Below are 22,805 nucleotides of genomic sequence, written 5' to 3'. Positions count from 1 at the left end.
TTACCCTCCTATGGAAAGCCGGCTACAAGGTCTCGAGAAAAAAGGCACAGATCTGTCAAGAAAGGGTTAAATATCTTGGCTTCCACTTATCTCAGGGGCAGCGTCAGCTCCACCCAGAGAGAAAGCAGGCCGTTTGCTGGATCCCAACTCCCACAACCCACAACCCGTCGCCAGGTTCGAGAGTTTCTCGGGGCTGCAGGTTTCTGTAGGATCTGGATACCTAACTTTTCAGTCCTGGCAAAACCCCTCTATGAGGCTACAAAGCGGGGAGAAAGGGAACCCCTGATGAGGGAGTCAGTGTAGCAAAAGGCCTTTGAGGAAATAAAACGTGCACTTACTAATGCGCCTGGTTTAGGGCTCCCACACATAACCAGGCCCTTCTTTCTGTATGTCCACGAGTGCACTGGTATTGCAGTGGGAGTACTGACTCAGATGCTGGGATTATGGCATCGCCCAGTGGCATCTCTCTCCAAGCAACTTGACTCTGTGGCCTAAGACTGGCCCCCCTGCCTACGGGCACTAGCAGCCACAGCTCTTTTAGTGTCTGAGGCTGACAAGTTAACTATGGGACAGGAATTAACAGTCCGAGTGTCACATTTGGTATTAACATTAATGGATTACAAGGGACAATACTGGCTCACCAACGCCAGGATGGTCAGGTATCAGGGAATGCTATGTGAGAATCCGCGCATTCACCTAGAAGTAGTACAGACCCTGAACCCTGCAACCCTATTGCCTGTCAGGCCAGGCCAGCCAGACCATGACTGCATTGAAGTCATGGATGAGGTGTTCTCCAGCAGACCAGACTTGTGGGATCAGCCTCTCAAAGACCCCGACGCTGAATATTTCACTGACGGTAGCAGTTTTGTAGAAAGGGGAGAGCGTCTTGCAGTATATTCCGTGGTGACTCTAAACTGTCATTGAAGCAGAGGCCCTGCCAAAGGGGACTTCGGCACAAAAGGCAGAACATTAATTGCTTTAACCCTAGCCCTCCAACTGGCAGCAGGGATACGTGTTAATATATACACAGAGTCTAAATATGCCTTCACCACTCTCCAGGTACATGGGGCCTTATATAAGGAGAAGGGTCTAGTAAACTCAGGAGGAAAGGACATAAAACATAGTAAGGAGATCCTTAACTCTTAGACGCCGTGTGGGCCCCTAAAAGTGTAGCAGTCATACATTGCTGGGGATATCAAAGGGGAGACACCACGGCTGCACTAGGAAACCGAAAGGCTGACCCAGAGGCAAAGCTAGCAGCTTCCAAAGGAGCAATAAAATCAGTGGCTTTACCTGCTGCACTGTTCCCTAACCCACTGACAGAGTGGGACCCTCATTACTCACACCATGAAAGTACTTGGTTTCAGACTGAGAGTGGCAACTACCTCCCAGATGGATGGTGGAAATTTGAAGACGGCCAAGTAGCAATTCCTGAGGCCTTAGCTCCAGTCTTTGTTAAGCAGTTCCATCAGGAACTCACATCGGACCGACAGCCCTTGAAAAAATGTTAAGCCGGTATTTTTACATCCCTCCGCTCTCCAGCATAGCCCCAGTGGTATGGGAGCAATGTGAAACCTGTGCCCGAAACAACCCACGTCAGGGGCCCAAGGCCGCCCCTGGAGTACAGAGCGTTGGGGGAGCCCCCTTTGAAAATGTGACGGTGGACTTCACTGAGCTCCCCTGGGTTCGGGGATGTAAATACTTGTTGGTTTTTGTATGTACTTTCTCAGGCTGGGTAGAAGCTTTCCCTACCCGAACAGAAAAGGCACATGAGGTGGCTCAACTTCTTCTCAAGGAAATTATCCCACGATTTGGGATCCCTATCACTATGGGTTCAGATAACGGGCCAGCGTTTGTGGCTGACGTGGTGCAGCTGGGTGGCAAAAGGGGCTAAAGATAACCTGGAAGTTACACACGGCATACCGACCCCAGAGCTCCGGAAAGGTGGAATGAATGAACAGAACCTTGAAGCTGCAATTAAGTAAACTGTGCCAGGAGACCCACCTACACTGGGACCAGGTGTTGCCAATAGCCTTGTTAAGAATCAGGTGCAGCATCAATAAGCAAAGAGGGCTTTCCCCTTATGAAATCCTTTATGGGCGCCCTCCCCCAACTGTTAAAGGGATAAGGGGAAATTTAAATGATATAGGCAATTTAACCCTAAGGCAGCAAATGCAGGCTCTAGGCTCTACTCTAGCCACTCTACACCAATGGCTTAAAGAACGATTGCCTGTGAGTCTGACCACAGATGCTCACTCCTTTGAGCCAGGAGATGCTGGTAAAAAGAGTAAAATGTAAAAGAGTGGAATGTCCAACCACTCAAACCCCTTTGGAGGAGCCCGTTTACTGTCATTTTGTCCACCCCTACTGCAGTAAAAGTAGCCAAGGTGGGTCCCTGGATTCACCACAGCAGAGTGGAGCCGGCATCCAGGGACTGGGAGTGCATTCCTGATCCGTCCACACCGTGTAAGCTGACCATATGGAAGAAGTGAGCTGCTATGGCAGAGACTCCTACTGGAGACTACAGCCCTGCTTTAGTCACTCCGGAAGCTGACTAATCTACGCACGGCAGAAGCTTGAGGAATCGTCGGTCCGGTGAAATAAATAGACTGTCCTTATTTCTTACACCTGCCTCTTACTGTAATGCGCTGTCACCCCTTGTCTTTCACAAATTATTGCAATTTTTGCTTTACTTCTTGCTATTAGATTGGCAGAGGTTGCACCAGCCAGCTGGATGTGTGGGAGAACAGCCTATGCAGTACTGTTCTTCAGGCTGGCCAGGGTCATGTATGCTGGGAACTATTCACCCATCCTTCTTCCTACTCCCACGTGCAGAAGGAGAACATCTGGGAGTTCAATTATATGGAGATAGGAAAGTTCAAAGAAAACGGCGTGCCCTGCAAATTGGCAACTAGAAAGATGATGAATGGCCTCCTGAGCGGATAATTCATTATTATGGCCCTGCTACCTGGGCTGAGGATGGGTCTTGGGGTTACCGCACCCCCATTTATATGCTAAACCGCATAATTAGGCTGCAAGCAGTTGTAGAAATTATAACCAATGAAACTGCTAGGGCTCTTAATTTACTTGCTAAGCAGTAAAATGCGCAATGCCATCTACCAAAATCGCCTGGTCTTAGATTACCTGCTTGCTTCTGAGGGAAGTGTTTGTAGAAAATTCAACCTGAGCAACTACTGCCTACAGATAGATGATGAGGGAAAAGTCATAGAGGAGATCACAGATTGAATGAGAAAGGTTGCTCATGTCCCAGTCCAAACCTGGAACGGTTGGAACCCCAGGGAGTTATTTGGAGAATGGTTTTCATCTTTCGGGGGATTCAAAACCCTCATAGGTATTGTCCTCCTAATTCTGGGAGGATGTCTGATCTTACCTTGCTTGGCTCCCTTGATTATACGATCAGTCTCCAGTCTCATGGAGACTATGGTTGAGAGAAAAACAGCTGCTCATGTAATGATGTTATGGAAATATAAACCTCTAAGCCAGGATGATGCTCTTTGACCCAAAATAGAGAGGTCCGAGCATCAAAGGGGGGAATGTGGTAGGAACCTCTCCCTAAGGAGAGAGAAAAAAAAAGAAGAGAGAAGACTTCAAGGTCACCTAGACATGCGCCCAGGGGCCTACATCTCCCATGTTCTTGTAAACTGAGACAACTTAATCAGACTGCATGTTTATGTGTGTTACCATATATAGGAGATAAAGAAATAGAAAATGTATAAAAAAACTATGCCATGTAATGTGGGCTGCTCAGTTCTTTGGGTACGAACCCAACTGAGCAATGCCGGCACGAAAAAAGTTGCTTCCTGGAAAAAAAAGCCTCGGTGTCACGACTCTGTGTGAGAATCCTGCAACAGTTCCAAGTGATATAAAGTCCAGGATATGTCAAGAAAGAGGATGGCTGATGAAAAGTGTTCAGCAAACTTACAGGAGTTAAGGAATAAGGAGGCAAGGATTGTAAAGGACATCCAGATGGACCTATGAATTCATTCCAAAGGTCAGGGCATGAGGTGATGAGGCAGACAAGACACCAAATACTAGAAAGCAAACCAGGGAATCAGCAAGTGATAGCTGAAAACAGGTAAGCACAAATTCAAAAAAACAGGGATACACGAGAGTAGGAAGATGCTATCTGGATCCCACTTCCCAACTCCCTGAATGGTCATGCGTAAGAAAAAGAAATTGCTTCCACTATAGAAGTGGTGCCCTTGGGCTACATGTATTGCTGGAATCTTAATTTGTGAGAGAGATAGTGACCAAGAGAACAGGGGAGGGGCAGAGAGAGAGGGAAAGAGAGAGAATCCCAAGCAGGCTTCACATTGTCAGTGTAGAGCCCCACTTCAGGTATTTAACCGACTGAGCCACCCAGGCGCCCCAAGAGATACTTTTAAAGTACTTATTTATCCCTCCTGCAGGGACTCCCTTATGAACAGAGTGCAAGACAGGTCCTCTAACTGTCCTGTTTATGTTTTCATGTTTATTTTTTTTTAAAGAGAGAGAGAGAGAGAGAGAGACACGAGCATGGGAACACTGAGTGGGGAAGGGGAAGAGAGAGAGAGGAAAACATAGTATCCAAAGCAAGCTCAGGCTCCAAGCTATCAGCACAGATTGTCGAAAAAGGGCTTGAACTCACCAATGGCAAGATTATGACCTGAGCTAAAGCTGGAGGCTTAATCAACTGAGCTACCCAGGCACCCCTATAACTGTCCTGTTTAGAAACCTGTTAGCCCAACTCCCAGAGATTGGTTGGTATCTGTTGTTTATTTTTTAGTGAGATAGAGACAGTAAAGTGGGGGTGGGGCAGAGAGAAGGAAACTCTATGCTGTCAGCGCTGAGTACAACATGGGATTTGAACCCACAAACTGTTGAGATCATGACCTGAGCTGAAGTCAGGCTTAACTGACTGAGCTACCCACGTGCCCCTGAGATTGCTTGTTTTAATCCCATGCATTTTATGTTAGTCTGGGAAGCGGATAGTGATCAGGGAGGGTATGTGCACTCCTGAATGCACCATAATGTATCTAGAATACACCTGTCTAAATCCAAGATTGATGAGGCACACCTGGTTCAGACAAGGCAGTCCTTGGCAAACAGCCAGCACTCCTCTAACCCCATATAGTTAAGGCTGACCTAGAGTGCGAGAATAAGGTTTCCAAAATATGCCATGTCCAACTGACTCAGATGTGATCCATACCTGTGCACTCCTTAGGTGATGATTTGGGGGGTTCTGGAAGTTTGCACATCTGTCAATCCTTGGTAACATTCATGATCTCTTTGCCATGCATTTGGACTGTGTTGACTCTTTCTGTAGCCTTAGTAAATAAACTCTGTAACAGGTCCTCCCATTAATCTAAGCTCACTATTGATAGATTAAGAATTCTGGGGGCCTTTGGTTCAGCTCATGATACCAAGGCTTGTGGGTTTGAGCCCCCATCAGGCTCTGCACTGACGCTGTTGAACCTGCTTGGAACTCCCCCCCCTCCCCCTCATACTCGGCCCCTCCCTCCACTTGCTTGTTCTCTCAAAATAAAGGGAAAAAAACAAAATTCTGGGGATGCCTGGGTGGCTCAGTCGGTTAAATGTCCAACTTAGGCTCAGGTCATGATCTCACAGCTTGTGGGTTCGAGCCCTGCGTTGGGCTCTCTGCTGGCAGCTCAGAGCCTGGAGCCTGCTTCGGATTCTCTATCTCCTTCTTTCTCTGCTCCTCCCCTGCTCATTCTCATTCTCTCTCTCTCTCTCAAAAAGAAATAAAGGTTGGGGCGCCTGGGTGGCTTAGTCGGTTAAGCGTCCGACTTTCGCTTAGGTCGTGGTCTCGCGGTTCGTGGGTTCGAGCCCCGCGTCGGGCTCTGTGCTGACTGCCAGCTCAGAGCCTGGAGCCTGTTTCGGTCTGTGTTTCTCCCTCTCTCTCTGACCCTCCCCTGCTCACGCTGTCTCTCTCTCTCTCCTAGAAATAAATTTGAAAAAAAAAAAAAGAAATAAAGGTTAAAAAAGAAATAAATAAAATGAAACCAATGTTTAAAAAAAATTCTGACTTAGGAATTCTTTATCTAATTTAATTTTGACTATTCCTCATGCTTTTGTGATATTTTTTCAAAATGAAGTGGCCCTGGAGATGCAGAATTTGAAATATAATTTAAAATTTTTAAAATATAATAATTTTAAATTTTGTCTATTAATTATTATCGAAACTAAAATCTTGATTTCAAATAGCACTACAATGAAATATCCTATATATGGAAGTGGGGAAGGGAGGAAAGAGAGGGGGAGGGAGGGGTGGAGGGGAGAAAGGTTTGGGGAGAAGGCAAACGGGGGAAGATGGGCATGTAGGGAGGTGGGTGAACAAAGGGGGCAGAAAGATTAATTTTATGTAGAACCTTAAAGCTAGAATTCAAAATTAATCTTTTTTAGTTTTCTGTTTTAAGTTAATTAAACCAGAAGTCAAAAGAATTTTAAATATTAATAGTCTTAAGTGTTTATAACTTTGAATAGAGTTATAGAGTTGATAAAGACAGAGAGGGTAGAAATTAGATTTTCAGTTCCTGTTTATATTTACCTTCATTTCCAAACAGATAATGGATGCTCTTCAAAGCCCAAGGCCTTAAGGACTTTCCTATTTTCCTCCATTTCAAGTTTAGAATCCTAGCTCTGTCAAAATCTTTGGGGTAGGTCTGAGACAGCCAAGACAGCCTCTCCCCCCATTAGCTCTGGTTTACAGTTCACCACACAGGGCACTTTGACAGGCTCTACTCAGAGGCCCTACTTCCTTTGACTCTTAACACTCAATTCAGCCAAGCAGATGTTATTTCCATTATAAAGAACAGGAAACAAAGAATCCAGGCATTTGAGATTTCCAAGATCACACAAAAAGAAATGACAACTGCTTTTTAACCTGTATTTTTTCCGGGATTCAAATCCTATTCCCTTTCCCTGCTCACACCAAGCTAGTTCTTTTTTATGTCTTTTGAGAGACAGAGACTGAGAGCGAGTGGGGGAGGGGCAGAGAGAGAGGGAGACAGAATCTGAAGCAGGCTCCAGGCTCTGAGCTGCCAGCACAGAGCCGGACAACGGGGCTCGAACCCACAGATTGTGAGATCATGACCTAAGCGGAAGTCAGATGCTTAACCAACTGAGCCATCCAGGGGCCCCAACACAGGCTAGTTCTTGTAATGATTGGCAACTAATAATTAACCTTCACATTTGTGTGAGACCATCTTATTTAACAGATTACTTGCTATATGCAGTTTCTCTATAACCAACAGTTATTATGTAAGGATTTATTATTACCAATAATGGTCTCTTTGGGGATAAATAGCATGTCTTAAGTCATCACTAGCTGTGTTTATCACTCATTAATTAAATATAATTGCTTTAATATTTAACAGGTGATAAAAATATTACTTACCTGATTCTCATTTTCTTTTTTTGCTTCATGTTGAAGGTGGGCTTTCAAGGCTTTTAACAATTTGTCTGCCTGCAGGAGAGTTAAAGACTTTATCAGCAGGGCCAAAAATCAACAAAGCAAGAAAGATAGGTTATCATCTTTCCCAGTTTTGAGGACAATTATTCTCCTGATCTTATATTCCTCAAACGTCCTCTGGGCAGGCTCTGAGAACAGAGGGATGACCAACACAGAATTGGCCCCACGCAGACTTCCCACCAGAAAGGGGAAGTGACACAGGGAAAGAGGCAAGGACCACAGAAGCACGGGGCTAAGAGCCAGCATGGGGAGGCCTGGGCTATTGTACAGAAACACAAATGGGCACAGCGACCAATATCCAGACCACCAGTCAGGGTTGACTTCAGCAGGTAACTGGACACACCAGCTCTAAGACAAAGACGTGATGTCTGTAGCTGCTGAGGTGTGAAGGATGAACAGGACAGTGGTGGCCACAAGGAAGGGGTAAAGAAATGACATGGGTAGGGGAGAATGAGGGTGGAGTTTGGGGAACTCGAATTCAAAGTGGCCAGAGCATGGAGCTGCTGGAGGGATGGTGAGAGGACACTGGGGAAGTGGGCAGGGCCCAATCCTGCCAGGCCTTATAAGCCTCTTGAAAATACGAACTTGACCCTCTGAGCACAGGGCAGCGTCTGAAGTCTATAACAGCACAGTGGGTATGACCCAGTTTGCTTTACTCAAAACTGTCCTACTCTGGTAGGACATTGTGCACGATGCACTTGATGGCAGTAAGACAAAGTCAGTAAAGCTTCTGGGAAGCTGTTGTAGGAAACCAGAAAGGACTGCGGCCTGAGCTAGAGCAGCGTTAAGGCAGAATGGACGGATTCAAACCTTTTTAGCAAGTAAAGTCGGTATGAACATAGAGGTCAAGGAATAGTGAAATTTTATTATACCCAGGTTTCTGGCTTGGGCAGCTGATGGAACATGGTGGGGGTCTTTCAGATGGGGAATGCCAAATAGAGGAGGATGGTTAAAGGGTTCCCGAGGAAAGGGACTCCTGATTTTCTCTTTCCACTCCAGGAAACCTTCCCTTCCTGAAAGAGAAATACTAACCTGATTGGTTATGTTTTCTTGTGCTTTAAAAGATCAAGCATATTGGTTGTGTTGTCTTTTTCTCCTCCTCCACTCAGCTAGGTAGTTGAGAACCAGAGATTTCCTTCTCAAGGTGGGCTCAGCCACCACTTCTCATACCATTTATTGTTGGCCATGTGTCCAGGAGAAAATAGTAAAGATTTAGATCTGGTTTAGGCTTTAGGGGACAGGAGAGGCTGTGGTTAGGGTATGAAGCCCATCCTCCAGCCTGGTTCATCAGTATGCCCTCCAAGTTATCAGTCACCATACTGGCTAATCATAGAGTGGTACCTATTTTCTACTTGCTGTTGTTTCTTGAATCTCTCTTAGGGTCTTGGGGCGCCTGGTGGCTTAGTCGGTTAAGCGTCCGACTTTCGCTTAGGTCATGATCTCGCAGTTCGTGGGTTCGAGCCCCGCGTCGGGCTCTGTGCTGACTGCCAGCTCAGAGCCTGGAGCCTATTTCAGAGTCTGTATCTCTCTCTCTCTCTGACCCTCCCCTGCTCATGCTGTCTCTCTCTCTCCCCTAAAATATTAAAAAAAAAAAATTTGAATCTCTCCTAGGGTCTTATCTGTGAAGGAGATGATTGGCATGGCAAAACTGAGGCATTCTTGGTTCTTCTATCAAAATTTTCCCAACCACTTTATTCAGTTTTATCTTTTTTGGGGGTGGGTGAGTAAGAACACTTTACAAAAGATCTACCTTAGCAAAAAAAAAAAAAAATAATAATAATAATTTTTAAAGAGGAAAAGCAAATGTGATTTGGGGGAGAGGGGCAAAAGGAGAGAGAGACTCTTAAGCAGGCTCCATGGTCAGCACAGAGACTGAAGTAGGGTTTGATCCCATGAGCCTGGAATTATGACCTGAGCCAAAATCAAGAATCGAATGCTCAACCGAGTCACCCAGGTGCCCCCATCTTACCAAATTTTTAAGTATATGATACAATATTGTTAATCATAGGCTCAAAGCTGTCCAGGTTTCCAGACCACCTCCTTGAAATGCCACAAAAACCTTACCAAGCATGTGATGATGATGAAACGAGGTGCCTGTGGCAGACCCAAGTCAGGGCATCTAAGCTGACTAAATGTTATGGAGTGATGCTCACAAGAACCTAGCAGGAGGTGCAGGTGTTAGTATCTGCACACATTCCCTCAACAACCACTTATCTGCTGTGCACTGTTCCAGGCACTGGAGAGAGTGATAAACAAGAGAGAAAAGGTCTCCACTCTCCAGGGACCTCCGGTGACAGACCAGTGGGGAAACAGCCTTTTTTACAATTTCTTTTTAGAGAGAAAGAGAGAGCTTCAGTGGGGCAGAAGGGCAGAGGGTGAGAGAGAGAATTTCAAGGAGGCTTTATGCTCAGTACAGGACCCACATAGGGTTTGAGCCCACGACCCTGGGATCCTGAGCTGAAGAGTCAGACACTCAACTGACTGAGCCACTCAGGTGCCCCAGCTGTTTTCTTTTTTAAACATTTCCCTCCAAATCAGGATCAAACTAAGTTTCCCACATTACATTTGCAGGAGTCTAGATTTTATTTTAGGTGTGAGGGAAGTCAATCACCTTGATTACCAAGAGACCACTACCTTGAGGCAAGGGTAGAGGTAGGAGAGCAGCAGGCTGGGGCAATGGTCAAGGGATGAGGGTGTGTGTGGCCCAGGTCTGCAGCACTGTAGATGGTGGCCTGATGTCAGATTTCAGGAGTACTTGGGAGCAAAAGGCTATCAGGATGGATGTGGGCAGTGAAAAGAAGAAGACTCAAGAGTGTTCTAATGTGGGCCTCAATCATTTACTGAGACTGGGAAGAGATCGTAATCATTTTTGAAGTGACCATGCTGTTTAAGATGCACTTTAATACATGAGTCAGCAACTCAGGAGAGAGGTCCCACCAGAGATAGGGAGTCATCAGTTCAAAATGAATTTAAAGTTACAATAGTGGATAAGGTCACCTGGGGGAAAGCACAGTTAGAGAAAAGAAGGCGGAAGACAAAACTCTGGGACACTCTGCAATCAGAAATTTAGCAGAGGAAAGATCAAGAAAGAAGACTAGAAGGAAATGCTGGTAAGGTAGGAGAAAACTTAACATCAAAGCAGCCTAGAAAAGTGATTTAAGCAAAAAACAGCATTCAATCCTGCCAAACAGGAAAGGAAGATAAACTATAAGCTTTGTAAGGTGCAGAGCATGGTGGCCTTGGTAACAGCAATTTCAGTGGAAAAGAACAGAGAAATTGGGCAGCAGATGAGGGGTCAGGAGAGAGCTTTGTTTAAGAAGGGGGATGTTAAGACTTGATTGCATATATCATAGAAATGAGTCATCAGTGGGAGAAACTGATGTAGGAGAGAGGAGCTGACTGTAGGAGCGCAGCCCTAGAGAAGGAAACAGGATCCTTGGCACAAATTTGGGGATGGGCCTGAGATGGCTGGATAGTTTGATAGTGCAAAGAAGAGGTAATTCTTACCTGACTGTGTCTATTTTCCATGACCTATGAGTCATGGAAGTCATCGAGTGAGGGAAGGGAGCCAATTTGAGGTGAGAGGATATGAAATAACAGTCCTCAAAAAAATAGAAGTTAATGGGGCGCCTGGGTGGCTTAGTCGGTTAAGCGTCCGACTTTCGCTTGGGTCATGATCTNGTGCTGTCTCTCTCTCTCAGAAATAAATAAAACATTTTAAAAAATTAAACATCTTTCTTGAGGGGAAGGGGAAGGCAGGGACCAGGGTAGAAGAGTAGTCTTTATTTAGCCTACTTAGTTATTTTAAAATCCTCTTCCCCAGGGGCGCCTGGGTGGCTTAGTCGGTTAAGCGTCCGACTTTCGCTTGGGTCATGATCTCGCGGTTCGTGGGTTCGAGCCCCACATTGGGCTCTGTGCTGACTGCCAGTTCAGAGCCTGGAACCTGTTTCAGAGTCTGTGATTCCCTCTCTCTCTGACCCTCCCCTGCTCATGCTGTCTCTATCTCTCTCCTAGAAATAAATAAAACATTAAAAAAAAAATAGAAGTTAATGACTACCAAGGAAGTATAGGGGAATCAAATGCTCATTTTATGATTTATGGTCTTACATTTAAGTTCAATCAACAAGGTTAGGTGATTTTCTCCAGGTAGGGTCAGCTGGTTAGGTACAGGCAAAGATTAAGCATCTAGCCAGGTTTAATGAGGCTTGGAGTTTTGGCAGGAGAGGAAGGGGCGCTACAAGAGAATGGAAAGAGTGCCAGACTTCGTAATCTAGGCTTGCAAGCTGCAAAGCCAGGGCAGGAGTGAGAAGGACCCATGGCCACACCGTAAATACCAGTAACTGAGTCCTTCACTGAGACACTGCTCTTAATGGTAAGGCACAAAAGAAAGAGCTAAGATTTTACCTTCTAAATTTATTTTGAATTTTACTATTTTGGTAGAATTTATCTAAATCTTACTCTGTTCAATGTTTTAAAATAACCAGAAAAGGAGTGCCTGGGTGGCTCAGTTGGTTAAGCATCTGACTCTTGATTTCAGCTCAGGTCATGATCTCATGGTTCATGGGATTGAGCCCCCTGTAGGGCTCCGGGCTGACAGTGCAGAGACTGCCTGGGATTCTCTCCCTCACTCTGCCCTTCCCCTGCTTGCACACACACTCTCATCTAATCTTGATCACTGCTTAGAGCAACTTGGTCATATTTTTGCTTATATACTTGTGAATTTAAAATGCCAACTGATTTAACAAACTCTTGAGCTGTACAAATTGTAAATAAAACATTTTTTAAAAATTTTTTAACGTTTATTTATTTTTGAGACATAGAGACAGAGCACGAGCTGGGAGGGGCAGAGAGAGAGGGAGACACAGAATCTGAAACAGGCTCTAGGCTTTGAGTGGTCAGCACAGAGCCCGATGTGGGGCTCAAACCCATAGACTGCAAGATCATGACCTGAGCTGAAGTCTGATGCCTAACTGACTGAGCCACCCAGGCACCCCTAAAACATTATAGATATGAGAAGTTTCAATCACATACAAAAGTCGAGAGCACGGTCTAATAAACTCCCACAGATTTATCACCCAGTTTCAACAATTATCAGTTATCAACATTCTGTTGTTCTTTCTTCATCTCATTACCCTGTTTTGTCCTAAAATACTTTAGAACAAATCCCAGGTGTCATAACATTTCACTTGTAAGTACCTGGCATGTATTACCAGGAGAGAAGGCCTTAAATAGGGGGGAGGGAATGTATAACAACAATACCATTATAATAATACCCAACAAAATTAACAATATATCTTAATTTAACACCTAGCCCAAGCTTAATTTTCTCCAACTGTCTCAAAAGTGTCTTTTTATATTTGTTTATAATCAGTGTATGGTCGACTTTGTCTGGGGAAATAGTACCTCTTAAGAAATATTTATTGAGGGGAGCCTAGGTGGCTCAGGGGGTTAAGCGACCAACTTCGGCTCAGGTCACGATCTCATGATTCGTGGGTTTGAGCCCCACTTCAGGCTCTGTGCTGACAGCTAGCTCAGAGCCTGGAGCCTGCTTCAGATTCTGTCTCTCTCTCTGACCCTCCCCTGCTCATGCACGCTCGCTCTCTCTCTCTCTCAGAAATAAAAAACATTTAAAAAAAATTAAAAAAAGAAAAATGTATTGAGGGGTGCCTGGGTGGCTCAGTCAGTTTAACGTCTGACTCTTAATTTAGGCTCAGGTCATGATCCCAGGGTTGTGAGACTGAGCTCCACATCCAGCTCTGCGCTGAGCATGGAGCCTGCTTAAGGTTCTCTCTCTGTCCCTCTGCCCCTTTCCCCTGCTTGATGTCTACAATAAAAAAATAAATTAAAATTTTAGGGTGCCTTGGGGGCTAGCCCGTTGAGTGTCTGACTTTGGCTCAGGTGGTGATCCCAGAATTTGTGGGTTTGAGCCCCACATGGGGCTTTGCACTGACAATGCAGAGCCTGCTTGGGATTCTTTTTTCTCTCTGAGCCCTCCATGCTCTCTCTCTAAAAAATAAACATTTAAAAAAATTTTTTTAAATATTTATTGAGGGGCACCTGATTAGCTCAGTCGGCTGGGCGTCTGACTTTGGCTCAGGTCATGATCTCACGGTTTGTGGGTTTGAGCCCCTCGTTGCATTCTGTGCTGACGGCTGGCTCAGAGCCTGAAGCCTGTCTTCAGATTCTGTGTCTTCCTTTCTCTCTGACCCTCCCCTACTCATGCTGTCTCTCTCTGAGAAATAGATAAAACATTAAAAAATATATACATTTATTGATACCTATGTGCCAGATACTGTGTGCTAGAGAGGCAATGGTATCTCTACTGACCTGAAATACTTTACTATGACACTGAAAACAGGTAACTAATCAACTAATGCAGATTAGGTGCCTCAAGAGACTACAGGTGAGGCTTTTAGGAATTGATCTCTCTTGGAATAGCCTTCAGAGATGGAAATGGTTGAGAGGCCTTAAAGTCATCCAGAGCTCAGAACTCAGGAAGCCTCTGCTGTAAGTCTCTTGCCACCCTCTGGGGCATTATTCTAGCACTGCAAGAAGTGATTGAAAATAATCAATTATTCAGCACCTCCTATAGGAAATGTATTCCACTTAGTGTTGTAAAGACTTCCAAGGGGCATGGATGAAATTCTTGTTCAAGGAACTTAGCTTTTAGTGAAGACAACATAATAATACAAATAACCAGAGTGCAAGGCAAAAGCCTGAAATTCAGTGCTCAAAGAGAGTACTTAAATTAAACTGCATTAGAAGCACATAGGGTTCCTGGAATTACTGTGGCAGTGGACCTATGGCCAAAGGACTGAGGAGGAGATGAAGTGCCAGGTCAGTGATATTTCTGATGGACTCTGAAGAGCCCATCAGAAATTATTAATACAAATAAAGAAGAGGAAAAGAGAAGGGTATCTGGGGCCAAAGGGTCAAAATTAGCAAAGAAAGAAAGATGGACGAAGGTGTCAGGTGTTCAGAGACCAGTACGGTTTGGATGCTGTCCTGGATAAGATTCCAGCCAGACTGCAGAAAGCTGAGGAGATTTAAGGAATTAAGGCTTTATGAAGTAGTATTGGGGAGCCATTAAAAACTACAGCTTAGTAATATCTCCAAAGACACTCCTTTATTATTAAGACCCAACAAGTACCTGAGCACTGATTAGTTTCAATCACTTAAAACCATTTGTAATATCTAATTTAGGCGTTCACTCAATGTAAATACCCCACCCACACCCTGCAGAACATATCTCCAGAATACCCTAAGAATTTTGTGTGAAAATTCCACTGAAGAATATATAAAGCTCACTCCCAAAATGAATGCCCACATTTCTCCCTCAACGTTTTACAGCCGCGGAGTCAAAAGACAATACTGATTTTGAAACAGAACGCTACCGTAATAGTGATAATAACAGAACGATTATTCTAGATCAGGGATGAGTTATAAAAATTTATCTACAGGAGTGGTCCTCTAAAATCCATCCTTTTTTCCAGCCCTCCCCAAATATTAAAAGAGATTTAGGGCGCATTTACAATTCACAGAATTGTTACGGTTTCGAATTTTCCAGAAGCCAAGGCAATTATTTCCACAACCGCCTAACAACCGGAATTAAGACACAGCATTCCTTGAGCTTTCTGGGCCAGCGTTTCCTAATTAATTCCCGAGTACTTCCAATAAAATCAAATCAATCCAACCCTTCTGAAGTCAAGGCCTATGTGAACCCCCCAAAATTCAGCCTCCAAATAAGGTGAATACTATGGCTCCCTCTCCATTTTGCAGAGTTCGGAGGGACAGCTGCCTCACTGCCCGAGGTTCCCGGTTCGGTCCCTTCCCACCACGTCTGAGAGCGCTCAACCTGACCCGCCGTTACCGGCTACGTACCCTCAGGTTAGCCCGGAGGCCCAGACTCTTGGCCAAATTCTGCAGGTCGCTGTATTTGAAGGAGTCCAGCTCCTCAAGAGAGGGTACGGTCATGTCGAGCTGCTGCCAGGCGACCTAGATAGGATAAACGCTCTACTCTCAACAGCGCCGTTCAAAACTCTGGCGCCACTTTGAACGTTGACTAAACCGAATCTTATAGAGAGTTTAAATTGAAAATACTGCACCTCCATTGGTTAAAAATGTCTTGAAGGCGGGGTTTCCTGGTGTTGACCAATAGAAACGAAGATTCCCCTTCCAGTAGAAGTACGGTTTTCCCCCACCCCTCACTGACGCTTTGGCGCCGAAGGGCGTGTCCAGAAACCTGAGAGGCAAAGCCTCGGCTCACGACGTCCAATGAGGATGCAGGAACCGTGCGTGGGCGGGTCCAGGTGTCGGTTCGAAGCTGAGGCGGGGGCTGCAGGAAGATGGCGGCAAGGCGGCGTAGGCGGTGTCGCTCGCTTTATGCGACGCTGTCGCAGGGTAACTTTTGTGATGGCGCTAAGAATTCAACTGATGAACTCTCTTGTACGACTTCTATGGAGTGGGACACGCAGGTGGTGAACGGGTCCTCGCCGCTTGGCCCCTCAGGCCTGGGGACGGTGGAGTCACAGTGCAGACAGCTGCTGCCGTCGTGGTTGCCGCCCGAGAGGTGCGCCGTCTTCCACTGCTCCCAGTGCCACGCAGTACTCGCTGACTCTGTGCACCTCGCTTGGGACTTGTCGCCGTCCCTCGGGACCGTGGTCTTCTCCAGTGAGTGGGGGCGGAGTATGAAGAAGACAGAGGAGGAAGGAGGAGAGGATGTTCCCGCTTTGTCACGGGATGGAGAGCAGGGTGGTGAAGAAAATGGAGTGAGATTTGTAAGGAAATTAACGCCTTTGCCAAGAGTGGGAGCAACTTTTCATGACTTTTGTGGCCATGATGAATCTGTTTGTAGCGGGCAGGTTTTCCTTTTCAAGGCTTCACAGGTACTCATTCTGACCTCTGTCTTCCCAGGAGTCACAAACAACGTGGTTTTGGAAGCTCCCTTCCTAGTTGGCATTGAAGGTGCGCTCAAAGGCAGGTATGTACGGAGACTTCTCCCTTGCTTTCTAGCTCCTGTATTAGTAAGACTGAGAAGCGTGGAACCGACATGCACAAAGGAAAAATAGTTCTTATTTGCGCTACAAGAAAAGCTTATTTTATCCATACAGTGTATTTGAGGGATGTTCCTTTTACCTGTTCGAGACTTGTAGGCACTTGTTAATGAAATGGAAAGGTTGTATTTGTGTGCACGTTTTAACATCTTTCTGAGGGCCACATCAGTCTAGTGGTGTGTGCAAGTGAAGTGAGGCTAAGCATAAGAAAGTAATGTCCAGTAGGGAAAAAAGGAGAAAAGTACGTTTTGGTGTGTAGTGAGAATCACTGTAAACTACAATCCTTTGAGATAAGTAGGACTTTTACGTTTGCATTTTATCTGGAGTTTGTAATAAGCCATGGCAGGATTAATTTCTTCTGTAACCTGGGAACCTGGGGAAAAAACACAAGTTGAATGTTATGTACTTGAATACTGCAGGGTAGACTTTGCATCTAGTCTCTGCTGTGATCTACAAGTGTAAACAAAGTACTTAGAGAATTTATTATTACAAGGCTCCTCAATTTTGACTGTTGGCTTTAACAGCAAGGCAATTCATTCTGACCATAGTTTGGTTCAGTTTTAGTGTTAAAGTACAGGAATTGTGGCTTTACTCAGTAACTGGAAAGAGTTTTGCAGCTCCCTTTTCCCAATTGAAAGATACTTACCAGAGTGTCCTCTTCCCACCCAAAGGGAACAGGTAGGAAAAGAGTGGTGGCTTGTTTGGAATAGGGTCTTTTGGGGCCAGAAGCAGATACTCTCCATATATCTTCTTAAAGTAGGATAAGGCATCTAGACACATGGTATCCAGTACTGTAACCATTAGCCATATCGAGTACTTAAAATGTGGCCATCCTGAAATGAGAAATGCTATGAGTGCAAATATATACTAGATTTTGAAGTCTTAATACAAAAAAAATAAGAGTTTAAAAATATTGATGACATGTTGAAATGATATTTTTGATATATTGGGTAGCATAAAATGTGTTAAAACTAATTTCACCTGTTCCTTTGAATTTAAAAAAAAAATTTTTTTTTTTAATGTTTTATTTATTTCTAGGAGAGAGAGAGAGAGACAGCGCGAGCAGGGGAGGGGCAGAGAGAGAGCGAGTGACAGACCGAAACAGGCTCCAGGCTCTGAGCTGGCAGTCAGCACAGAGCCCGACGCCGGGCTCGAACCCACAAACCGCGAGATCATGACCTAAGCGAAAGTCGGACGCTTAACCGACTAAGCCACCCAGGCGCCCCTCCTTTGAATTTTTTTTAACAAGACTAATAGAAAGCTTTACTTATGTGCCTCACGTTATGTCCCTATTGGGCAGTATTGATACAGATGGTTTAGAAAACACTGGAGGGAAATTCTCATGTGTTTGTATACTTTTAGAATAAGGAGAGCCATGGGACTTGGTAGGAAGAGATTTATTATCAGGAAGTGGTTCACGTGACTATGGAGGGTGAGAAGTCTCAAGAGCTGTAGTTGGCAAGCTAGAGACACAGGAGAGCCAGTGGTTTAGATCTAGGCCAAGTCCACAAGCCTGAGAACCAGGAGAGCCAAAGGTGTAAGCTCCATTCCAAAAGCCAGAAGGGTCTAGGCAGAAGAGCCTACCTTTCAGTTCAAGTCCAAAGGCTAGGGAAAAAAACCAGTATCACAGCTTAAAGCAGTCAGACAAGAGGAGTTTCCCCTTACTCCTAAAAGGGTTAGCCTTTTTAGTCTAGCTCATCAGACCTTCAGCTAATGAGATGAGGGCCATCCACATGGGGAGGACAATCTACTTTACTCGGTCTACTGATTCAAATGTTAACACATTCATACTATTTAACCTAACTAGGCACCAGATGAGCTAGTGAAGTGGACACATAAAATTTAACCAACACTTGTTAACTTGGCACCTACATGGATTTCCTAAAACCATACGAGATTGCAAATAAAGACAATACCAAGGTCATAATTCTGTCTAACATGTTACAACTATCCCGCATACAGCTAAAAGCATACTAACCCCTTCTCTGGAAGAGGAAATAAAGTCCTTGCGTAACGTTTACATTTCTCCTTGATATCTCATAATTTAAATACTGTGATGTAAAATTAATAATAAATAGTTTGATATAGTACAATATAATAGTATGATATTATGTTACACAATAAGGGAATAAGAAGAACAAAGATAAACATGCAGAAACAGACATACTCATAACAAGGAGGAAATACTCAGGACAGTTACAGTCCTCAATTCTGTAAGTGGTCACTAGGGCATAGCTGATATGGTTTTTTTTTGTTTGTTTGTTTGTTTGTTTTACAAATAGTTTATTGTCAAATTGGTTTCCATATAACACCCAGTGCTCATCCCCACAAGTGCCCTCCTCCAGGGCATAGCTGATATTTAGAACTAACTTTTCTCACTACCCATGTGTGTCCCCTTTGCCTTCAGCAAGCACTCAGCTGGTCATAGTTCTTTGATGTGGTAATGCAAACCTTCGTTTTTAAAGACTTGAGCCATTAGCAGACTAATATTAAATGAAATATTTTATATTGCACACATAATGATAATTTGGGGATCTTTTTCACATTTTGCTCAGTTCCATATATTAGTTTCTATGAGACATTTTTCTATAGATACTGTGCTTTGTCTGATATCATTAATTCCTGCATAGGAATAATTTAAATTAATGCAACTTTCTTTTTTTTTTTTTTAAGTTTATTTATTTACTTTGAGAGTGAAAGAGAAAGGGAGAGAGAGAGAGAATCCCAAGCAGGCTCTGCACTGCCAGCATGGAGCCCGATGTGGGGCTCAAACTCATGAACTGTGAGATCATGACCTGAGCCGAAATCAAGAGTTGGATGCTTAACCAACTGAGCCACCCAGATGCCCCGATGCAACTTAATTTCATGGCTTGCTTTTTGGTCACTATATTCACAAAAATACAGTACTACATGTGTGGTATGGGACTTAATTTGCCAATGAATTTGAGATATTATGTTGTTTGGTCTTTTTAGTATCCACACATGAATTTTTTATTAGTCATGTGATTTTTATACTCTATTAATGCAGTTTTGCTGCATAATATATTATGTTTACACAAATAGTTTTTTCCTGTACCAGACCACCTTAAAATTATTTTCGGGGCGCCTGGGTGGCTTAGTTGGTTAAGCGTCCGTCTTTCGCTTAGGTCATGATCTCGCGGTTCGTGGGTTCGTGCCCCGCGTTGGGCTCTGTGCTGACTGCCTGCTCTGAGCCTTGAGCCTGTTTCAGTCTGTGACTCCCTCTCTCTCTGACCCTCCCCTGCTCACGCTCTCTCTCTCCTAGAAATAAATAAAAAACATTAAAAAATAAATAAATAAATAAATAAAATAAAATTATTTTCAAGGGGTGCTTGGCTGTCCCAGCGGGAAGAGCTTGTGACTCTTGATCTTGGGGTGGTGAGTTCAAGCCCCATGTTGGGTATAGAGACAACTTAAATAAAAACTTTTTAAATTTTTATTCTTTTTGAGACTGAGAGATAACACGAACACTAGAGGGAGAGAGAATCTTAAGCAGAGTCCATGCCCAGTGTGGAGCCCAACACAGGACTTGAGCCCATGACCTGAGCTGAAATCAAGAATCGAATGTTTAATGGACTGAAACACCCATGAACCCCAATAAATAAATAAAAAAAAATTAAAAATTGTTTTCAGTACATGCATGGTGAAACTTAATTTTTTCTTAAAACATTTCTTCGTATTATTTGAATATGTCTTATGTACCAGCAAATGTGGTTAGTGATTTTTACCCAAGTGGTATAACTACAGTCATTACGGCTTCCTCATCTGATAATCTTTCAGAAGATTAAAAAAAAGAAAAAGAAGAAAAAAGAAAATAGATAGCTTGCTAGGGTAATAGGATTTTTTCCCCCTCTCTATTGGTATTCTGTCTGGGTATGTAGTTTAATTTTTTGTTATATCTGCAAAAGAAAAACCCTGATTTGAGTTCTATTGATTGTTTAGTAAGCACCAATCAATTTAATTATTTTTCTTATACTGGAAATTGGTTTGATGGTAGCTAATGTAGTTTGTGTAGTATGTAATGTAGTCATGTGTAGTTTGTGGGGTTTTTTGTTTCTTTATTTTAGGTGGGGAGAGAGAGAGAGAGGGGAAGAGAGAGAGAGAGAGAGAATATCTCATTCAGGCTCTCCTCTGTCAGCACAGAGCCCGAGGCTCGTGAGATCGATCATGACCTGAGCTGAAATCAAGAGTCAGAGGCTTAACCAACTGAGCTACCCAGGCAGGCGCTCTGGTCATGTATAGTTTTATATGTTTAAATGTTAATCTGATTAGTTAGCTCTTTTTCTCCTTTTAAATGTAAATTATTCTATTGAAGTGACAATTGTACATTCATAATTGTTTTTTTGGCCAGAATCCACAAGAGAATCTGTAATCTAGGATGTAATTTTATTAAAACCTGAGTTAACCTTTCTTGAATGTGACGTTTCTTCAGTCTCAGTCCTATTATAGCGTAGTTTTTAGGAGAACTGGTTCCAGAGACTGGTTATTTTATATTTCTGCTCTGATTTTCTTTCTTACCAATATTCTGTTTTTTCCTCTAGCACTTACAACCTTTTATTCTGTACTTCTTGTGGGATTCCCATTGGTTTCCATTTGTATTCTACCTATGCTGCCCTGGCTGCCTTGAGAGGTCATTTCTGCCTTTCTAGTGACAAAATGATATGGTGAGTAGACTTAGATATTCTTTATCAAATGCATGTTACAAGAACTTCCTGAAAAAGCAGTAAGTTTGTACCAAAGAAAATGTTAAAGCCAGGCATTGTCTCTTTCACAGAAAAGATGAGCAGTGGACTAAATATATAGTCTAAAAACTAAAATATAGTCTCATAATGTTGTGCTCATTTTAGATGTCTTATAATCATACCTTGGAAAAACGAGAGAATATTCTTTCTTTACAGAAACTTCTGGAAGGTAAACTTTTGCAAAATTATGCTGTCGTAGATACTTACTGGGTTTGTGCCCAACCACCGATAGAGTGGTACCTTGTAGCCATATTTCTCTCATGTGTGATATCATTCCCAGGTGAAGGGATCAAAAATGAATACCTGACCTAAGCTAAGCCAGTCAGGCTTTCTACTCTAGGAATTTGAAGTAAGGGCCCAGAGACATTGGTCATTTGTAAATGGTACTGGTGCTGAAGGTGGGAAATGAAAGCTCTAAGTTTAGGGTAGCTATTTTCTACATTATTCATGTAGATGCAGAGAAATATTGTCTGCAGAAAATAATGAGGCAGATAGATACACAAAGGAAAGTAAAAAAAGAATGACCATGTAGCCTCATAGGATCAGATAAAGTAACGCCACTTATTGTTTCTTTTTTTTTTTTTAAACATTTATTTATTATTGAGAGACAGAGCATGACCATGGGAGGGGCAGAGAGAGGGGGAGACACAGAATCTGAAGCAGGCTCCAGGCTTTGAGCTGTCACCACAGAGCCTGTTGCAGGGCTCGGACTCAAACCACAAGATCATGACCTGAGCTGAAGTCGGATGCTTAACCCACTAAACCACCCAGGTGCCCCTTATTGTTTTTTTTTATGAAGTACTTTGGATATTTCTTTATCTCCCTAATTCTACTTTCACTTAGGCTTACTTTTTTAATGTTTATTTTTAGAGAGAGAGAGAGAGAGTGCGTATGTGCAAACTCAGGGAAGGGGCAGAGAGAGGAAGACAGAAGATCAGAAGCAGGGTCTATGCTGTCAGCACAGAACCTGATGTGTGGTTCATGAGTTCGACCCCACATGATCTGAGCTGAAGTCGGAGCTTAGCCAGCTGAGGCACCCCCTCACTTTTTTATCATAACAAACTAAAATGTCTAGTATAGTCTTTTCCTGACCATTAAAAAAAAAAAAAAAAAGGGAGGGTGCCTGGATGGCTTGGTTGGTTTTACATCGGACTCTTGATTTCAGCTCAGGTCATGTTTTCACGGTTCATGATAGAGCCCGATGCCAGGTTGCGTGCTGACAGTGAGGAACCTGATTGGGATTTTCTCTCTCCCTGTCTCTGGTCCTCCCCTGTGTGTGTACACTCTTTCTCTCACTCTGTCTCTCAAAAATAAACAAACATTGGGTCCTGGGTGGCTCAATCAGTTCATTGTCAGACTCTATTTTGGCTCAGGTCATGATCTCACAGTTCATGGGTTCAAGTCCCATGTTGGACATAGTGCTGGCAGCATGGAGCCTGCTTGGGTTTCTCTCTCCCTCCCTATCTTCTCTCTCTCTCTCTCTCTCTCTCCCCCCCCCTC

At 43.8% G+C, this 22,805-nt stretch overlaps 2 protein-coding genes across 7 annotated transcripts in view; one reads left to right on the top strand and one right to left on the bottom strand.

Moving 5' to 3' along the window:
* Positions 1–15,904, bottom strand: part of NUSAP1 (nucleolar and spindle associated protein 1) — a 45,825-nt gene extending 29,921 nt beyond the window's left edge. For all 4 annotated transcript variants that reach the window (XM_039232763.1, XM_039232765.1, XM_039232764.1 and 1 more), the window contains exons 1-2: positions 15,374–15,904; positions 7,418–7,486 (exon numbers count right to left, since the gene is read on the bottom strand). In XM_039232763.1, the coding sequence (XP_039088694.1) occupies positions 7,418–7,486; positions 15,374–15,466 (162 nt within the window). In that variant the 5' untranslated portion in view covers positions 15,467–15,904. The remainder of the gene's footprint in view (positions 1–7,417; positions 7,487–15,373) is intronic.
* OIP5 (Opa interacting protein 5) overlaps positions 15,821–22,805 on the top strand; it is a 26,689-nt gene continuing 19,704 nt past the window's right edge. For 2 of the 3 annotated variants that reach the window (XM_039232774.1, XM_039232773.1), the window contains exons 1-3: positions 15,821–16,162; positions 16,406–16,472; positions 21,105–21,227. In XM_039232774.1, coding sequence (XP_039088705.1) covers positions 15,838–16,162; positions 16,406–16,472; positions 21,105–21,227 — 515 coding nt within the window. In that variant the 5' untranslated portion in view covers positions 15,821–15,837. The remainder of the gene's footprint in view (positions 16,163–16,405; positions 16,473–21,104; positions 21,228–22,805) is intronic. The other variant, XM_039232775.1, reaches the window with a different exon arrangement.

This window comes from Hyaena hyaena, unplaced genomic scaffold, assembly GCF_003009895.1.
Source record: "Hyaena hyaena isolate Hyena2069 unplaced genomic scaffold, ASM300989v1 scaffold_70, whole genome shotgun sequence".
In the NCBI taxonomy this organism is placed as follows: domain Eukaryota; kingdom Metazoa; phylum Chordata; class Mammalia; order Carnivora; family Hyaenidae; genus Hyaena; species Hyaena hyaena.
The sequence above is the reverse complement of the archived record's forward strand: the minus strand, read 5'-3'. Positions and strand labels throughout refer to the sequence as shown.